This window comes from Vulpes vulpes, chromosome 14, assembly GCF_048418805.1.
Source record: "Vulpes vulpes isolate BD-2025 chromosome 14, VulVul3, whole genome shotgun sequence".
In the NCBI taxonomy this organism is placed as follows: Eukaryota; Metazoa; Chordata; class Mammalia; order Carnivora; family Canidae; genus Vulpes; species Vulpes vulpes.
Genome location: NC_132793.1, coordinates 112350785 through 112371820, shown reverse-complemented (window position 1 = coordinate 112371820; position 21036 = coordinate 112350785). Strand labels below are relative to the sequence as shown.

The 21036-nt window shown below is 47.0% G+C and overlaps 1 protein-coding gene across 12 annotated transcripts in view; it reads right to left on the bottom strand.

Moving 5' to 3' along the window:
• PROM1 (prominin 1) overlaps positions 1-10225 on the bottom strand; it is a 107023-nt gene extending 96798 nt beyond the window's left edge. For 9 of the 12 annotated variants that reach the window (XM_072737745.1, XM_072737746.1, XM_025998563.2 and 6 more), the window contains exons 1-2: positions 9672-9953; positions 3581-4053 (exon numbers count right to left, since the gene is read on the bottom strand). In XM_072737745.1, the coding sequence (XP_072593846.1) occupies positions 3581-3800 (220 nt within the window). In that variant the 5' untranslated portion in view covers positions 3801-4053; positions 9672-9953. Of the gene's footprint in view, positions 1-3580; positions 4054-9671; positions 9954-10111 lie in introns of those variants that run through there. The other 3 variants (XM_072737747.1, XM_072737741.1, XM_072737740.1) reach the window with 1 other exon arrangement.
• Positions 10226-21036: the final 10811 nt, after the last annotated feature.

Genomic DNA, 21036 nt, shown 5'->3' with positions numbered 1-21036 from the left:
TTAATCCTATAATCTCTTTCCATATGTTTTTCACAGATAAAAGCTACAAAGTGAGGTATGATTATAGTCATATTACATCTATGAGAACAGAATCTCTGATAATTAGCTTGGCCAAGATCACCCAGCAGGTAATAGGCAAGAGCTAGGATTCATACCAAAGTCCTTTGAAATGAAATCCATGAAATGGATCCCGACTCTGTTTCCCCCATCACCTCTGCCTTGTGCTAAGTTAGTCCGTTATTACCTCCCTCTGGACCACTGCAGAGCACACTGCCTCCTTATGACCTTTCCTACCAGCTGCTATCAGATTCTTTTCCCAAAACCCAATTCCCTTCTGCCCAGGCTCTCAGCCCCCAGCAGGTGCACCTCAAAAAGCAAGGACTCTCAATAAATGCTTGCCAAGTGAAGGAAACTTTTGTTCATGTTGCCTTAGTTTCTTACCCTTTACAAAACTCACCAGCGTGCCAGTCAGGGCCTGACCCTTAGCAGACTTACTCAATGAATACCCACCTCATGGTTCCACTGTGAACCAATGTCTCCTCTACTCCCTGGGCATGTGGTTGCCTGTGCCCAGAACATCCATCCCTCAAGTCCCCCTGGTCATCGTGCCATCAACACCCCTTCTAAATTGAAGGAATGGACAAGTGACTCCTCCTGAATGTCAGCCATGAGTCTCTTTATGGTGAGTCTATGCCCGGGACTCGGCATCCCTCTTGCAGCTTTAGGCTAGGGCAGTTGTTTATGAAATACTCCCACCAGGTTCTCGAGCATATTCTGCTGTGGTGTATAGTTACCTGTCTTTCTGGTCTGACTTAACCTGATCTTTTCTTCTGCCCAGGAAGTTAAGTAGGCTTTTATGTAAACTCTTAGCTAAATAAGAGCCTTCCATCTTGTATTTATAAGGATACAACATGGGCTTTGCTTTAGAGAGTTACAAATGCAAAAGGTGATACGCTGTTTTGCCCCAATACAGGATGACTCTCCAGTCCAACAGCATGAGAAAAGGAAGCCCAGGCTTGAGGGTCCTCCCTTTCTGCACTGGCCTGGGACTCTGCATTCAAAACACTCTTTCAAATGACAGAGTATACCTAGGGGATCATTCTCTCTGTGAAGATGTTGCTTTGTAGAGGTCCAGAAGTCATCTGTTTTGATTAATGTATTAAGTTAGTTAAGCTAATGAATAGGATTGCATTTCTCTCTCTCTCTCATTGTTGTTTTTGCATCTTCAATAATGAGGACATCTGTCTATGATCTGGTGCTCATGAAATGAACTGTCCCCAGCAGGAAAAATCATGTCTCATGTATGTCCTTTATGTGGCAAAACACCTCCAGGGCACTTTGAAACCATTCTGAGATCTAGTAACTGGATGAAAGAATTTAAAAAAATGGGATGGTGGGGAAAAAAAATCAACACTCCACGATGTCCCTTATGGAAGTCAGTGTTATATTCTTGAAGCAACCTAACGATTTATTTATTTATTTTTTCACAAGGAGTAGTGCTGCTCTGCTCTGGTCTACCGTTGAGACTTTTTTTTTTTTAATTTTTATTTATTTATGATAGTCACACAGAGAGAGAGAGAGAGAGAGAGAGGCAGAGACAGGCAGAGGGAGAAGCAGGTTCCATGCACCAGGAGCCCGACGTGGGACTCGATCCCGGGTCTCCAGGATCACACCCTGGGCCAAAGGCAGGCGCCAAACCGCTGCGCCACCCAGGGATCCCCCGTTGAGACTTTTAGTAATTTCCTTTTCCAAAGTAGTAAGTATTGATGAAGGTCAAGGGACAAACAAGGCTACCACCCTCAGATTACAGCAGGATTTAAATTCTTCAGACACCTCCTTCTCAACTAATAATGATGCTGGAGTTCAAAACTGGAGAAGGCACTGGATGCAGGATGCCTTTGACCTGATCGTTTGAATGAAAACTTTAAAAAATATTGCTTTCCTCTGTTAAATAAGTGTGAGGAAGCCTTCCTCTGAAACCTAGAGGAAGCAAAATAAAGCAACATATGGAAAGAGATTATAGGATTAATTAATTACATGATACACCTTAATAACACATGGATGCTTCACAATCTTTTTGAAGATACCATTATAAATTCATATAAGACAACTGAATTCTATTCCTTTTGCATAAAAAAAACACAGAAGCTAAGACTAAAAACATTAGCAGGTATTTGATAATGTAATAATATTTACACCATGTCCACAAACAAAGGAAGTGGTATCTATCGAGAATAGTGAACTTATATCCAACATTAATAAATGAACTATTTTCTACTTGCATCTTTCAGATTTCCAAATTTAGTCTTTTAAGCAGGGAGGTAAATAGTTCATAGTATTTGTTCAGGGTTCTCTTCAATGGCAACAGGGCTCAGAGTGATTTGTTTCATTGAACTGAAATTTAAACTAACAATAAATTGAGAACTACACTTCAAACTGTTTTGATTGCTTAATCTGAGACAAAAAAAAAACCTAAGACAATTTCAACATAAATGTATCATAATGAAAATCTATAAACTGCCCATAATATGAACAAGTATTAAAAGTTCACTGAAAAAAATAAAAATTAAAAATTTTTTAAAAATGAAAGTTCACTAAATACATTCTCTCCCTCCTTCTTTCTGTCTCTGTCTCTTTCTCTCTCATATACACAGACACATAATCCTCTTATGAACAACAGCTGACCAGCTAAGGAAGATGATAAGGATTACTACAAATTTTATAATTCGTATATTGTAGTAATCAATAATAGTATTCAAATCTTCATAGTTTGAAGAACAAGCCTAGAATAGGTCTAATGTTAAGTCAATAAAAATTTAGACAGCCAAACCGTAATAGCAGACACTTTCCACAGACCATTTAAATTTTCATAATCTCGTTACTGAAAACACACACTCGCAGACTTCCAAGTACAGGGAGTGGGGCAAACAATAGCAAAACTCTGGAAGGGTAAGGCATCATGCCATCAGAGTTCCCACAAGGGGCCATGCCTCCTTTCCTCACACTTAGAGTCTCGGAACTGAAGCAAACAGTAACTCAGGTAAACCTGGGGGGGTGAGGTCAGGCCTGTCCTTGTCCTAAGCAATGTGAAATCACACTTTGTGGTGTGTGGAGGAGAGGTCAATCTCAGAGCTGGTCTGGCCACCAGAGGTAATTATTAACTTATCTGATGCCAGAGAATTTGCATTTTTACCCTAATTTTTACCTTTGGTTGGCACTTGAAAGTAATTCATTGCTCTCACCAGGAAAAAAAAAAAAGAGAGAGAGAGAGAGAGAGGGAAGAAAGATCAAGAATTGGAAAACCAACATAGCAACATCGTTTGGTTTCATTTCTTCTAATCACATTCCTTGACAACCTATTTAACCAAGGACGAGTTTTCTTAACTTCTGTCTCAATACTTTCTGCTCCTGTGCAATCCAATCCCTTTGAATCTTATGCTTTAAAATACTGAATATATAAATAAAATAAAATACTGACTATAATACATGTTTACTGTGTCATTATTAACAAACAGTATTCAGTGTGGCACGTGAGCACGTCTGGGGAAGAGTTCCAGCTTTTCCGGCCACCCACACTTACCTTCGGGAAAAGGATGGGGCTGCACCACTCGGAGGAACACTTGCACGATTTGAAAGAGAACGCTAATGGGCCCGGCTTGGTAAGAGTCTTTGGTCTCATAGTTGGTGGCAGGCAATTCAAATTCCAAACCATCGGAACCCTTTGTGGAAGACAGTGGCCCCAGGGCAGAGGTGTCCCAGCACAGCTCCAGCAGCAGCAGGAAGCCGAGGAGGAGGGCCATGGCTAGCAATGTCCCCCACGCATGAGGTAGAGCTGGGGGCCTGGGGCCTCAGAGGTTCTGGAAGCCTTGGGTGAGACAGGAGCCTGCGTTCCTGTGCAGAAGAGGCGCTGCGAGTGCTGGGTGTGCGGAGTCCTCCTTTTCCTGGCCGGGCTGGCATGCAGCGAAGGGGGTCCAAGAGCCTTCTGCTGGTCCGGGTCTGGGTCTGGGTCTGGGTCCGGGTCCGGATCCGGATCTGTAGCTCAAGGCACCATCCCTGGTGAGACAGAAAGGCGACACTCAGTTCGCAGGGAGCCCGCCTGCCCAGGAGCTGCCCGGAGAGGAGGCTGCAGAGCTTTAGAGCCAGAGCAGCAGCCTAATCCGCCAGGTGGGAGGCAAGCGCAGAGCCTGCTTAGAGCCGCGGGGGCTCGGAAGCCAGAAGGTCCCACCCCAGGGGTCAGATGCAGAACACAGGTCTTTATGGGTTCAGGAAACACCCTACAGTGTAGAGAAGGCTGTGCAGCCCTGGATATAGACGCTTACTGAGCACTTACTATGTATTCAACACCGTTGTCGGGGCTCGACCCTCTGGACCCTTCTACCAGTTACAGATGAGAAACCGCCCCCACAGAGGACTTCTAGGACTTGCCCAAGGTCAGGGCTGATTAGCGGTGGGATCTCAATTCAAACCTGGGAGCTTGCCTTCAGGTCCCAAGTAAGACGCTAGACAGTTCCTAAGCCCTCTCTCTGGGGCTCCCGGCAGCACCCAGAAGCCTCCAGCCATGGACTATTTGCCTATTTTTCCTCCAAGCTAGTGCTGCTGTCCCTGGTTCTGGAGCCATATCTTACCTGCTTTTTAATTCTACTCATTTGCTCACTGACCTTATTTCAGACATCTCCCCTCTCTACCTCACCCCCAACCCAAACTAGAGACCTCAAGGACACGAACCAAGCTCTCTAAGGCCGAGTCAGACTGGCATCTACCTTTCTGACATTTTCACCAGGTAATGCTGATGGAAACCCTCACCCCCAAGTCACTACCTGGGAATTAGGGGTCACTGGGAAGAGACACAGGGCGGAGGGAGACTCCTCACCACCGGGGAGAAAGAAACAGGAACGCGAGAAGCAACTACCAAGCCAGTGTCTAGCGAGGGCAAGAGACCGAGAGGGCCTCGAAAGCAGAACCTGTCCCCTTGTGTTTCTACCCCCAGAACCGAACCCAAGACAGCACGCACAGCCAGGGCTCAGAAGGTACCCTTGAGTATAAAACTAAATAAGCTAAAATGACTGCTTTGTTTGTGTCACTGCGTGGAACTTGGTGCATCAGAACAGAATGTATGAGGGGACCTCGGATGCTCAGCTCGTACTCCCTGTTCTGGGGCCAGGAACACCCTGACTTCATTCTATTTTGTATATTAGTTACACACTGAGTGACTTTCAAAATAAGGGCAGGGTGCTCCAGAAACCCAAGGTGAGATGGGGGAAGGGAGGTCCTCAAGGATGTGACACATGGCTCAAGGGCCAGAGGGCCCGCTACCTGTATTCCACCAAGTCGGAGAAAGCTCCAGATGGAAGGTGCGAGTGCAGGAGCTGAGTGAAGATGGTAATTCACATTTAAGCCCCTGGATATTGCCTCATCTTCTAAGGCCTGTCCCGCCCAATTACTTCTGCACGGAGCGCCCAGCGGAATGACCCTGGACTCTCTCTCTGTCCAATCATGGAGCCTTTACGCTCCCAGTGCAACCTGGTTAACCCCGCGTCGGCTCGTCATCACACCCTGGGGACACCGGGCCCCTGGTAACTGTCTCTAAAGGGCGTCCTCCCTTCCAGGCACGGCTGCTGCAGACCCCCTGCTCGGCTCCCGGGTGCCCTCGCCTTCCACTGCTTCCAATTGGAAGTCACCCCTGCGCACGCGCACTCACACCCGGGCCTGCTCTGCTCCGTCTTCAAATAGTTTCCAGAGCGAACACATGGGAAAGAAACAAGGCGGACCAGCCTTTGCCGCCGCCCGGGGCAGGAGGAAGATGGGGAAGGAGCGGGCAGGCGTCACTCACGTAGGCTCCTCTCGTGGGGACGGGCAGGCAGGGTGCACGCACACGCCTCCCACACCACGCACACTAGCACATGCCCCACGCACAGCACACACACTAATACACACCACACATATACCACAGTAACATACCACACAAACGCATACTATACACCACATACACACACCACACACACTAACACAAACCACGTACACTAACACCCACACACCGTAACATACCACACAAACGCATACTATACACCACATACACACACCACACACACTAACACAAACCACGTACACTAACACCCACACACCGTAACATACCACACAAACGCATACCATACACCACACATACACACACCACACACGCTAACACAAACCACACATACACCACACACTAACACATATCACACATATGCATACTTTACACTATCACACCACACACACTAGCATATACCATACATATACACACATCACACATACCACACACATACTACACATACACCACACACACCACGTATAACACAACATGCATGTATCACATACTAACATACATAAACACTGCACCTTGATACACAACACATATACATACCACACATGCACACACCATACACACTAACACACATGCACAAGACGTACATACGCACAACATGCATACTCACATAAACATCACGTACTATATACACAACCCTTGCACACACTCACACAACACACTCCCATCTTGTTTTCTGCTAAAGGATGGGCAGGGAGCACAGCAACTAGAAGGATTAAAGGCTCAGCTGCTAAGAAAGGCTGACTTTCTGGTAATGCCATGGAGCCTCAGCCAGGGATGGAGAGAAGCACAGCAGGAGAGAGATGGCAGGAGGCCTGGGGAAGAGCTATGAATAAACAGTTTCAAACTCTCTCTGTGCAGAAGCAGGGGAAGGCAAATCCCAAGTGAAACTCAGCCCCACTCACGGCTGCAAAGCTGGAAGTGCCAATTAACCTAGCCAGCACCTAGAGCCACATGTCCAGATTTCTTCACTTCTAGCTCCAAAGTGTCAGACCCTCTTACGTTTAGAGTAAATGTTAAGAAAATATTAAAATCTCACTACTTAGGAAACATTAGATAATTAATAAAAATCAAGCTAAAGGAGACGGTCTGGCTCCTGACCTGTTAACGTTACTGGGTAGCAAGAGAACTGGAGCTGTTCTCTGGCACCACGAGCAGAAAGCCCAGGCCAGCTCTCCTGGACCAAGAGCTTCATTAGCATAAAATGCATATTTATTTAAAATGTTCATTATTGGACCTAATTTCTGAGGATGGGGCCCATTAATCTGCATTTCTAACACCCTCCTCTGGTGATTGATTCTCAAGACAACTAAAATCTGAAAGCCAGCACTGTTCCTGAGTGCCCACTCATCTGGCTAATTCGTGCCACTTTCCAAAGACACCGTTGGCTTCAAACACAATTGCCAGACAATAGAAGCAAGGGACGAGTGCCCCCAATGCCCTTCTTATATTGCATTAAACTGATCTATCCCAGCTGCTGTGTGGGGTCTCTGATTTACTCCTCTCTGTATCCCCGGAGCCAGACACTCAATAAAGGATTGCTGAAATCAAGCAGCGAGGAGTAGGGGGAGAGCTGACATGAAACGATCATTTCTACCCATTTCAAAATTGTATTGAGCGTTTATTAGCAGTCACATAGCCTCCGGAAGGGAGGTGCTGGGAGTGTTTCTAGCTATTTCCACAATATAGGCAGCAGACTGCCTCTTTACTGGATTTACTACCCAGGGCAGAGCAACTGATCTACCATCCTGGGGCCATGCCTTCTGCTGGGACCCTCGACTTTGCAGGTCTTGGAAACTGCTCCCTCAGGGGCTAGCTCCTTACACAGGCACTAGACCAATCAATAAGGCAATCTCACCGTTTTTCTAATTTACGGGGTGCAGATTCCTGTTTTCCATTCAAAAGCATTGAGTTCAAACTTTTGGAAATGGGGCCTGAGAATGCGAACTTTCAGGAAATACTTCACATAATTCTGAGCTTGGAGTCCAGAGAATGGCACTTTCACAAACATTGGTTTAAAAGCAAATATGGTGAGCATTTAGCTTCATTTCTCCATCTTTCGAAAGGATCTTTGTAGTGGAGATTTGTCACCTAGATGGGTAGTGGTTGTGGTGGGGAAATGGGTGCTACTCAACTCCTGAGCCTATCCCATGGGCAGAACCCTTGCATTTCATTGTGAGGTCAGCGGAGGTGCCCAAAGTGTGCCCTGGGTTGGGGGGTGCCTCAAACTCACTAAGTTCCTGGGCTTCTGCATGGAGGAAGTTTCTAATTCAGTCTAGCAATGATGGCACAGTGCCAGCAGCCACATCCAGAGTCTCGCAGTGGCTGCTGTGACCACACACCAATCGAGGGTCCTGTTGCATGTCCTGCATGAGCTCCTGAGCCTGGCTAGCCAGTCTTCTTGTCACTTTTCTAAGCTACCCGGTACCCAGTCCCTCTTCTGCTAAAATTATCCAGAGTTGGCTTCTATCATTTGTAACAAAGCATCTTGGCCCCTTAACAAATCTGAGATAGCTCCTGGCCCCCTGCGAAACCCTTATCCTTCATATTTTAAACAGTCCCGGGATCCCTGGGTGGCTCAGCAGTTTAGCGCCTGCCTTTGGCCCAGGGCGCGATCCTGGAGACCCGGGATCGAATCCCACGTCGGGCTCCCGGTGCATGGAGCCTGCTTCTCCCTCTGCTTGTGGCTCTGCCTCTCTCACTCTCTCTGTGACTATCATAAATAAATCAAAAAAAAATTTAAACAGTCCCAATAAAATAATATTTGGTTTAAAGTCTTATTACTTTGAACTGTCCTTTGATGCACTTGTTTACTTCACTATGCTGGAATGAACAGAAACAGTTTAGTGTGGAAATCATAAGGAAGTTCATTTAGAAAAAAAAATACAGGGCATAACAAGGAAGCAAAACGAAACCAGAGGACACTGCTGAAGTGACAAGAGACCACAGGTTTGAGATGGGGCAGGAGTCCCTAGTCCCACTCATGAGCCCTGTGGCATGAGCAGTTGCTTACATTCTCCTCGGCTTGTCTGTAAAGTGGGGTTTTGAATAGTAGCAGAAGGTTAGAGGCGGAGTAGGAACAGCACCAGGCGACAGCTGGCAGTCAGTCAAGGTCTGTACCCCCACTGCCAGCATCAATCCTCCACACTCCACCGGGGCCCTGGGCTCACCTTGACAGACAGGACAGCTCCCCATGGTGCTCACAAAAGAGTGAGAAAGAAAAAAGAAGTAGCAACTTCACACAACGTGAATCCACAGTGTTTCCCACACTCTGAGCTACAAAACCAGCAGCTGCGTAGGGTTCAACCCAACACAGAAGTCTCGGGTGGGGCGTTCAAGGACCCCGCCATCCGCCTTGGTGCCTGTCTTTGCGAAGGTCGGCCGCTGCCCACACCCCGGACAACCTTTTTGGACAGGAGCCGGGTCAGGAGAGAGGTCAGCAGCCGCCTGTGGCCACAGGCGCAACCTGTTGCTGCAGGAAGCTTGGGGCGCCGGCTCCCCCGGCCGTTCCCTCCAGCCCACCGCCAGGCCGGGCCCCTTCCTGCCCCCTCTCCCCCTCTCCCCCTCTCCCTCCTCCGCAGGAAGCTCTCCCGGGCTGCGGGACACAAAAGAACGGGCGGCAGGGCGGGCGCGGGAAGCCTGGAGACTCGAGGAATCCGCCGCCGGGGGCGGGGGGGGGGGGTTGCCCCAGTAACTCGGCTCCCCAGCGCGTCCCCCGCCGCTGCGCCGGGGGCGCCAGGGAGAAGGGGGACCCGGGCGACGTGCCATCCCCTTGACCCCCCCTTCGGAGCGGGCTTTCGGGGAAACTGACCTGGGGCCCCAGCGTCTGCAGCGCCTCGAAGCTCCTTCCTCTGTCCACGCTTCCCTTTGTTGTCCCAGCCGGCGCCGTCCTGGCCAAGTGCGCCCCGAGCCCCAGCTCTCCACCCCGCGACTGCCGCGGGGCCTAGGGGTGCCCCTCGGCGGGTGGGGGGCTGCGGGGAGCCGGGGCTGCGTGCGCCGTGGCGGGGACGGGCTCCTGGCCCCGGCTCCCCGCTCCCCTGCGGACTGTGGCGCCGCGCCCCGCTGCACCCCCTCGCCGCGCCCGGGGCACCCCGCAGCCCCTCCGGGCAAGGCAGTCCCCGAGCCCCGGAGAGCCTCGCCTCGCCTCGCCTCGTCCTCCGCCCCCTCCGAGCGAGCGCGGCTTCGGGGGCCCGGCCCCGCCGGCTTGCGCCCCGGACCCTGGCGAGCGCCGCGGCTGCGGACACGACCCACCTGGCGGCCACCAGGCAGCGCGCAAAGTTGGCGGCCTCGGCCCGGGACGCCCGATGCCGCAGCCCGCGTCCCGCCGTCCGGGGCTCGCACTACCTGCCGCGGGGCCCGCGCGGCGCCCAGAGCCGGCGCTTCCGTCCCCGCCCCCCGCCCCCGGCCCCCGCCCCCGGCGGCCGCGGGCGCCCGGCTCCGTCGGCTCGGGAATGACTTGCGAGGCGCTCCGGGGACCACCCGGACGGCTCCCGCGGAGGCGCGCGGCCCGGGGTGCCCGCGGGGCCCTGCTCCCGGCGGGGACTCGCGGCCGGAGCCTCGGGGGGGGGGCAGCGCTGCCCCCGGCCCGCCCCGCACCCCCGGGTCGGCTCCGCCCGGGCTCGGGGCGCGCCCCGGGACCAGCAGGGCAGCCGCGCGGCGACGCCGGAGCTCCCGGCCCGGGGCTGCGCGCACGTCCCGAGGCGAGGCCCTGCTGCGGCGAGCTGGCCCCTCTCCGGCGCCCACCCCACCCCGCCCCTGGGCGCAGCCCTCCGCTCGGAAAGCTGCCCCCTTCTAAACTCTCCGGTTCCACCACCGACAGGCCTCCGTTGCCCCCGCCCCCAGCCGCTTAGACCTGTTGCGGGTCCCAATAGGCTTCTTTTCTAATTTACCCGAACAAAACTAAACCCAAATCATCTTGCTCCTTAGTTTGTACCAGTCACAATGCTCGTGGCTGGAGCTGTAAAACCTGCAAGAAGCAATCCTCCGCCCCACGAGTACCTGCATCTGCTGTAGCCCGGAGCACAAAGCGCTTTAATGACTCCTTTCAGATGTGGGCTGAGACTCCCCGGACATCCAGTCTTCACCTCTCTGCAAAGCTGCCAGGCCCAGTCGGTGGAAACCAGCCCCTAAGTACTCACTCTCCTAATGGCACTCACCGATGTGCGCCTCACACCTTGCTCACCACTTCCTATCTTGAATTGAGAATACTGACTAGTGGAAAACATAAAACTTATGGAAGAAAAGCATAGTCAGGATACTTTCTAGCACACAGTAGGCGTTTAATGTTTGTGATGCAGGTGGATGGATGGATGGATGGATGGATGGATGGATGGATGGCAGACTGGACAGGACCATTTCTGCCCTGGCTCTTTCACTAACCCCAGAATCCAGCATAAAATCTGTGCTGGAAAGAGTTTGTTTAAAGTTTCAATTGATCTTGCATGTGCATGCTTCTAGGCAACAAATGCCAGATCAGAAAACTTCTCTTTTTTTTTTTTTTTTTTTTTTTTTAAAACGATTTTTTTTTATTTTTTTTATTTATTTATGATAGTCACAGAGAGAGAGAGAGAGGCAGAGACATAGGCAGAGGGAGAAGCAGGCTCCATGCACCGGGAGCCCGACGTGGGATTCGATCCCGGGTCTCCAGGATCGCACCCTGGGCCAAAGGCAGGCGCCAAACCACTGCGCCACCCAGGGATCCTCAGAAAACTTCTCTTAAGGACACTAGAGGCATAGCAAGTTTAGGTGGTAATCTAATCGGGCCTGATGCTTCCTTTCTGGAGCCTCTGCTTCTGCACCCCCAGAGGCCCCCAGCACTTCTGCTCCAAGGCAGCCCTCTCAGAGCTGGGCCAGGTGGGGAGTCCTCCCCTCCTGAGAGCAACCACCTCTGACTTGCATCAAAGGTGGGCTCTGTCTGTTTTTACCACTGTGACTTTGGCTGCTCAATCTCCTTGAGCCTCAGTTTCCTTGTCTGCAAAATAAAAGACAGTTAGGCCTCACTGGGCTCCTGTTTATTTCTAGTAATAAGAATAAAAATAAAAGTGACAACAGTAGTAGGAGTGAGCGCTAACACTTAATGAATGCTTCCTCTGGATGAGGCACTATGCCCAGAGCTTTAAAGTGCATTATTTTCTGTAGTCTTAGCAACAAAGACAGCATATTATCTCCACCTTAAAGATAAGGCTAATTTGCCTGACGTCATAGAGGTAGTCAGCAAAGCGCTGAATTTGAACCCAGATCTGGCCTCCAGAGCCCATCATTGCCCTAGCACAGCAAGTGTACCAAGAGATAACATAAAACCCTCTTCTGTACTCCCCTGATTGACAATGTAGTGTGGCACTCCAGCATCGCATTGAAATGATTGGCCATCTGTCTTCCTGTAGGCACTGAATGCTTCGACTGTTTTTATCCATTTTCATGTGCCTCCCCCCCCCCCACAACACCGACTCTGTGTGGACCATTGGAGGTGTTCAATAAGTAAATGAATGAATGATCAACAGAACACAATATTAAGATATGTTCTGAGCAGCCTTAGGCAGACAGTGACACAGGACTTAATGATTTATTCTGTTCAATTCGGCTTGGAGTCCTAAAGCTACAGTCCTACTATCTAGCACAACTGAATTTCTCTGTCATCTGTTCCATGCAGGGCTGGAGGAGGTAATATTATTTCCATATATCCAGACAGTCATTAGGTGCAAAAAGTAAAAATTAGGTCTCCCTTTCTGAAATGGCTTCTCATTTTTCCTGCCCAAATGAAATCTAAACACAAGGCAGTGTGGCATTCTGGCAAGAGCCAGGAGATTCATTCAGGTTCTATCACTACCTACCAGTGTGGTCCCTGGTAAGTCAGGTAACCCCCGTGGGCTTCACATTCCTCATCAGTCCAATATCCTTGCTCAGTGACCTAGTAGGGCAAGAGGCTACCATTTGGCACCGCATGGGTAGGGGACATTTTCAACAACACAGGAAGGTCTACTGGATAGGGCTCATTTAAATAGTGAACCATAATAAAGGAAAAATGACAGCAGGACTGGCTTAAGAAACTTAAATTGCCACAGAAATTAGCAAGGTTATGTAGCTTTAGAAATGAAGTGTTGAGGTTAATCATTGTCAGAGCACACAACACTTGGGCATTCAACAATCCTCAGTCTTTAATGAGCTGTTCCTTACGAAGGACTTTTTTTTTTTAACGAAAGACTTTGGATAGTCTTCTTTGAATCACTAAGATTAACACAAAATGTTAGTATATTATTCTAATTAACCTGATATCTTCTATCATGAATAACAATGCCCACCCCACCCCCACCCCCAAAGTAATGCGTTTGTATGACCAACAAACAGGGCAGCGAGTGACCCTTTAGGAAATCAGGTTTGTGTCATCTCAACATGAGCTGCCCTGCCTTCTTAAGCCTGAAATTTGTGTAAGAGACAGCTAAGGAGAGAGGGAGAAGTTAAGCAGGGGTGGGAGGTGCCGGTGGAAGTGAGCAGGGAGGGGGGCAGGGAGAGAGAGAGAGAGAGAGAGAGAGAGAGAGAGAGATTATTCCAAATCAAAATTTTTGAAGGGAATGGCTTCATGCAAGCAGGGTTCTCCCATAAATGTTTTACCTCACTCATGCTTTCCTGTTCATCTTGCATTTTCTCCCCTTGCCCCTGGGCTTAGAAACCAAAAATAGCTTTGCTGACGTTTACCAACCAAAAGCCAAAAAACTATCCTTCTTGTACCTTCCACAACCTTCAGGTAAGATTTGTAACTCATTCATCAAGCCCATCGTGTACTAATTCAGAGACAGAGGAAGAAAAAACTTCAACCCAGTTCCGACAAAGGAGGAGAGACAGAGCAGGGACCAGACCAAAGCCCAGGCCAGCACCCCAGTGCTTGGATTCTGAAGCTGGAAAATGGGAAAACCCTATCACACTTACTGGTGGCTGGCGCGGGATGGTTTTCTATTTTCTGTGCTGCATCTGCCTTCCAGTAACGGTTTCAAATAAATGCTTCAGACCTCGGGCTGGCTTTCATCTGTGCCTTTCCCTCTGACATCATTTTTAACATGCACTAACTCACATGGGGCTTCCTAATTTGCCTTTGGTAACCGCATGGCAGGGGCGAGGGTTAGAGGGAGGGGTGGGAATGAGAGCAGCTGAAGGGCAGGGAATTACAAAGCCTTAGGATACTTGATCTCATTTTCTCAAGGAGGGCGCGGTGCTTTCATCTCAATGCTTGGACTGATTCAGGAGGCAGGTAGGCAGGAAAATTTCTCAATTTCTGGTTCTATAGTTGTCAGTTTTTAATCATATCCCCTAAAAGGCTCACCTAGGAGCTTGTAATTTATACAATGGTAAACTTACTACTCTGCTAAGAAGTGTTTTACCCTCTGGGAACGATCACTATTATTACTTCCTTCTAAGAATTTGCACTTATCCTCCTCTCATTATCTGAAAGCATATATTAGCCATCGGTTAGTCATTCATTCAGTAATATTGATGCAGCACCTACTATATAGGCCAGGACCTAGAGAGGCCAATTACTCTGACCCAGAATATACTTTATGGGGGAAAAAAAAAGGAAACTTATCAAACATTGTCTTTCCTCTACCTCTTGCCTATTTTCCTCATCATGAGATTTTAAAAAAAGAAAAAAAAATGAATTCTCTTTTGCTTCATTCTCTGCTACATAAGCTATAATCAGATATTTATTTTAAGCACAATAAACTGTATGCTAATTAAAACATTCACTTTTGCCAGAGCAACTAAAATGTTAAATTATAGTCCTACCCAACTTTGAGGGCATTATGCCAAGTGAAATAAGTCAGAGAAGAGAAAAACAAATACTGTATGATCTCACTTACATATGGAATCTAATAAAACCAATTCATAGAAACAGAGCTCAGATTTGCAGTGGCCAGAGATGGGTGTTGGGGGTGGGGGAAAGGGCGAAGGTGGTCAAAAGGCACAAACTTTCATTTACAAGATAAATAAGTAAAAAAAAAAAAAACAACAAGATAAATAAGTCCTGGGGATGTGATATACAGCTTGATGACTATAGTTAACAATACTGTATTGTGTATTTGAAAGTAGCCAACTGAATAGACCTTGAAATTTCTCATCTCAGGAAAACAAATGTTCTCAGTAAAAACAGAAAACATAAAATAAACAAAAAGTATGAAATACGGTATAAAAAATTTTAGTTCCATTCAACTACTTAGTCCACAGGGTGAGAAGGAACAGCAATTTGTTGTTGTATGGTAGGGGAGGCATGGGGCGTGGTGCTTGAACAGACGTAAGAAAACAGTCCTTGCTCCATTCATTCATTCATTCCCTCATACATTGCTTATCCACACATTCCACAGATATTGACTGAGCACCTTTGGTGGGCCAGACTGAGCAGAAATATGGCAGAGAATAAAACAAGGGGGGAAGGCCTTGCCCTCCCAGAGCTCACTCCCTTATAGAGAACACAGAGCAGGAAAGCCACCAAATCAGAATGCCTGGGTGGCTCAGCAGTTGAGCGTCTGTCTGCCTTCGTCCCAGAGTCTTGGAATCGAGTCCCACATCAGGCTCCCTGCATGGATCCTGCTTCTCTTTCTGCCTGTGTCTCTGCCTCTCTCTCTCTCTCTCTCTGTCTCTCATGAATAAATAAATAAAGTCTTTAAAAAAAAAAAGCCACCAAATCAATAACCATGTTCACTATATACCCTTGAATGAATTACTTAACGTCTGTGAACTTCAGTGTCCTCACTCACAAGACAGAAATTTTGCAAAGATAAATGAGCCAACATATGCAACATGCCTTGCACAGAGTGGGCGATAAATCGCCACTATTATATCTTTCTATTTCTCTGTCAAATTCTCTCTCACCCTCTGCTCCCACTCGTCTTTTTATTTCCAATTTCATAGATTAGGAGTGTGGGACTATAGGATCCACGAGCTAAATAAGCATCCCACAGTTACTTACATGTTATGCCCCCAAGGATTTGCAAGGATCCGAGTCAGAAAAAAACATATTCAGGATGTATTCTGGCTTCTTCTCTGCAGAAGAAATTGTCTATCACTTGGAAATGGCACTGGTATTTTTTGCTGGAGTGAGGGCCATGGTCTAAGGGACCTTCAGGGAATTACTGGATTCTACAGAGGTGTGTACCTTTCATTGTATTTCTATTGACTAGGCTGCATTACAAATGTGTAAGGATAGAAGTGATATTGTAGAACACAGATAATGATGCAAATGAATGTTCTCCACGAAAGATAATTTCATTTCTACCCTGTAGAAAAGATGACCCCAAACACAGCATTTCAGTTTTCTATAGGCTGGTGACATGTTTTGCAACTACTGGCAAATATTCATTTCGACATTCCTGATTGTGTACACAAACGTCTACTTTCCAAAATGTCCTCTTACATAATAGTAAGATGTTATGACTGGTTCTCTCATTAGTTACTGAGTTGAGTAAAACCTTTGACATGTGTCCACTATATTATTTACATGAAAGTCATGTTTTTAATTCCTTGAAAGTTATAATTTAGAAGCTCTAATAATGGAACTTATGATCTCTAGAGAGACAAATGACAAATTTTAACATTAATTAATTTTGTTAATTAAACTTTGAGGGATGCCTGGGTGGCTCAGCAGTTGGGCACCTGCCTTCGGCTCAGGTCGTGATCCTAGGGTCTGGGATCGAGTCCTGCATCGGGTTCCCTTCAAGGAGCCTGCTTCTCTTTCTGCCTATGTCTCTGCCTCTCTCTCTCAGTCTGTGTCTCTCATGAATAAATAAATACATCTTTAAAAAAATAAATAAAATAAAATAAATACAATTTGAATAAATGCTGGAAAGGTGAAATTCTAAATCTTTGTATAGACTCTAATATTATAATAACAGCCCTTTCACTGGGACAGAGATGCTGCAAGCAGCACACCAAAATTCCTGCCAACTTCTCTCCCAAAGCCTCCCTACAGCAAACCCATTTAGAACAATCTTTGACCTGAGGCTCCAAGACACAGCTAGGGAGAAAAGGAAAGATTTTAAAAAGTTAGATCACAATAAACTATTTGTTGGCTGCTGGGAACACAGAATGATTTGGTTTTTAATTAATTGGTTTAAGGTTCTTAAAGATCAAGGAAAGTAGCTGGGAAGCATGCTCAAACATTTGCAAATGTGGCTCTTTGCTCCATTCTCAGAATTCAAGTGGACACCTCACCCATGAAAGATCGAGGAGCAAATAGGAAAGACAGGCTCTGGGGAGTGTATGTGTGTGTGTGTGTGTGTGTGTGTGTGAGAGAGAGAGAGAGAGAGAGAGAGAGAGAGAGTACTATGTGTGGAGATAGGATCATTCCTTCCAGTAATCTGGGTAAAATCTGGGAGAGAGTTCCAGGATAGTTTTCGCTGTGAAAGGAGGAAAACTTGCAAAGTGAGAAAATTGTTCTAGATCAGGATTTTTTAACCTTGGCACTCTCGACATTTTGAGCTGGATAATTCTTTGTCATGAGGTGGTTCTGGGCATGAAGGATGTTCAACAGCTCTGACTTCTACCCACCAGATATAAGTAGCACCCCCCTCCCAGCTGTGACAACCAAAAATATTTGAAACTTGGAGTTTGATTTTTTTTTAAGGCATAGGAAAAATTATTGAGTTTGGGCAGAATTTTATCAGACATATTAAAGAGGGACTTCCTGGTAACAGATTTGGCCAGTGCTAAGGACTTTGCACATAAACTGAAGCATATCTGGTACCCAAACTCGACATATTCATGTTAGGTACCTGGCCCTGATAAGCCAGCTCTCATGTTAACTCCACATCACCTCCTATGACAGCCCGCCCTGGAAGAACTGCAAAGTGAGTTATTTCAGAAAAGTAATTTGCCTACTTGTATTCCTCCTGGAGACATTCACAGATGTCCCATGCTGGGTGGTGGGTGCTGGGTGCTTGTTCTGAGTACAACCTAGTCCTTGGAGAAACTGGACATCATACTTAGAAACTTGAGCACAGAAGCATTCCAAAAAAAGAATAAGACTGCTAATGATATTTCCCATGACCTAGTGAAAAAGTGCCTGGCACATTACAGGGTTTCAGTAGACCTCAGAGAAAAATAAGGGGAATAAGGTGAAGCTATTACCTCATAAGAAGGCAAATAAGTATAGTAACGGTAAGACAGTGTTGAAAGGTAGAAAACGTGTATCCAGTTGGGTGCTTGTTGCTGGCATTTTATTGGCTATCTATTACCTGTCAAGCCTGAGACCAGTACTTTCCATACATTCCCTTATTCGATTAACCCTTCTAAGGGCGCACTGTTACCTGCATTTTCCAGAGGAGGAAACCGGGTGTATCTACTGGTTTCATAATAAGAATAATAGTTACCATTTATCAGGGTAACAATTACTCTAAATATCTCATCTAGTATTTAAGATAATTGTAGGGAGCAGGTATTATCTAAACAAATTAAACAAAAGTCAGTTGAGCATTTGCTATGTGCCAGGATAGCCCCCGGTGGTTGGGACACAGCAGCAGACAGGCCCTGCCCCCGTCAAGTGTACAGTAGAGGAGGGAAGATAGACATTCACAAATGCTTACAGGTGGGATGATTCGTTTCACAATCCCACCTTCTGCCTCCCTGCTGGAAGCTCTTATGCAAGACTACAGATGGCAGCCTTCAGACCTACGACTGGAAGTAAAGACACTTCCTCAGTGAGCTTTTAATGAGCACATAGTCTGTGCCAGGTAAGATCTGTCCTTGGAACTTAGAAACACAGAGGTGACTTCAGCCCCATCCCAATAAGAAACTCTTTGCGTGGACCTGGCCTCCTGTACACTGTAGTTGCACCACTAAACTCTATTAAATGGCAAGTAACAGTGGTAGTGGAAAAATAATTTTAAAAGAAAGTGTAATAGAAAGAACAACAAAATCCTAGATCTCTTGGAATACAACAGAACAACGATGATAAACCTGGGGAAGCAGGGCTTTGGAAAATTGAACTGAGGTTGGGGGATTCTAGAGCTTAACTGGGACAAAAGACAAAATTACAGACTTGTGGGAAAAAAAACATTTGTATGCACCTCATTCTGCAAAACATTTCAGAAGCCACCTAACGCTAAAAATGCTAAAATGCATAAAACCAGAAAGAAGATGTACTGCTTTTAGAGGTATCTAATTTGAAGAAGTGGGGAGTGGAGGAACAAAAAAAGTCAAATTAAAGTTAAATCCTAAGGGAAAATCCCCTGGTAAGGAGCCCTATAGATGCAGAGAATACTAATAAATGTTGTAAGCATGCACTGAAGTGAAATTTAAGTTGGTAAAATTACTGAAGCTGAATAATAGGTATCAGGGGTTCTATTTCGCACCAGTTTGAATTTTCCACTATATAAAGGTAAAAAAATAATTAATTAATTAATTAATCAAGTCAATGGCTGAGGGAAATAGGAAGTGGCACTGGGGCCTGTCCACAAGCTGCAGTGAGGTCATGATGGCTGCTGGGGGTGAGGCCGAAGGGCTGAGTTGAATGTGGGGTGAAAGACCAGTCAGCAGGCAAAGAGAAAGCTCTGTCTCATCTTGGCTATTTTCGTCACATTAGTTCTTTTTTTAAAAAATTTAAATGCAATAAATTAACATATAGTGTATTATTAGCTTCAGAGGTAGAGTTCAGGGATTTATCAATTGTGCAAAATACCCAGTGCTTGTTACATTATGTCCTCTCCCTCTTTAATGCCCAACACCCAGTTTCCCCATCACACCCTACATCCGCTCTAGCAACCCTCAGTTTGTTCCTTATGGTTAAGAGTCTCTTATGGCTTGTCTCTCTCTCTATGTCTTGTTTTATTTATAAAAGGACAATGCAAATGCCTGGGAAGTTTAATAAGGAAGGGCCAGCTCCCTCTCTCTTATGGACTGGAGAGTAACATGGATTCTGGAATCATGGATTGTGGAATGATCAACCTAAGTTTGAGCCTGGCTCTGGTGCACCTAACTCCACATGTCACCTTGGTTGCATTACCTAACTCCTCTGAGCCTCAGTTTCCCTCACCTGTAAAGTGGAGTTAACACTGGTAGTACCAGTGGGTTCTGAGAGCATTAAATGAGATACAGTATAGGGACAGCTGGTTCTTTCCTCCTGACCACTCCACGTCTGATTATATTTAGGGCAGGACAATGTTCCTTCTTTAGACTCCACCTTGCTTTCTCCCATCCCACAGGTCTGTGGCTGACTGGATTCATTGGATACCGTGGTATCAAAAAGACACTGGAACTACAGGTTATAGGATGGCTCTGACATCCCAACCCCAAGCCCCTACCACAAGAAGGCAGCTCTTCACTAAAACTAGACTAGAAGGTATAAGGGAGCCACGTGTTTCCACAGCCATCACCACCGTGGAAAACAACTCAAATGTGTCCTACTGGCCTCCACGGGCACCAATAGAACCAGAACATGTGTTTGAAAGCAAAACCAATTTAGTGGTTTTCCTTTTGCCAGTTTTCTATCCTAATTAATGGCTCTACACAATCTCCCAAGAGAGAAATTCAACTTTACCTGTAGTTAGTATTTGCCATTTGTGGAGTTGTCCAACACATAACCCCTTTTCTAGGTGAAACAAACACCCCTTCGTGGGGAGTACTAGTGGGCCAGTTCAACATCTCCCACCACAAAGGCCAAAGATTAACTTCCCATTGACCTGTCATGTACTCAAAGCATGGTCCTACCCAGCCTGGCCAGCTGGCCACTCCTGCCCATGACTTTGATTCTGGAGTGTGTGATGCAGCAAATAGGGCCAATCAGACCAACAGAGGGCGGCAGTGATGGGAGTGTGGGTGGTGCCAGGTGCCAACAGCCATATCCTAACCAGGTTGTGCCCGTTGCCCTTGGTTCTGATTCTGCTCTTTGAGCCTCCTGACAAGGCCAGGAGCCAACAAATACCCCCAAGTATATTCCTTCTCTGGCTAAGATTGACCAGAGTTGCTTCCTGTTAATGTCTGATTGATGAAAACACTACCTCTACCATCTCCTTCACCTTCACTTTACTTTCTAACCCACGTCTCTCTTGACAGTCTCACGGTGGTGGTGCTTACTCAGCCACTCTGCTTGCATGTGGGAGTCACTCCCTTTGAACAAATTGCTTAGGTCAGGACTTGGGGGAAAGTGAATGAGTCCTAAGGTGCAGGATCAGATCCCGTCTTTACTTAACATAATG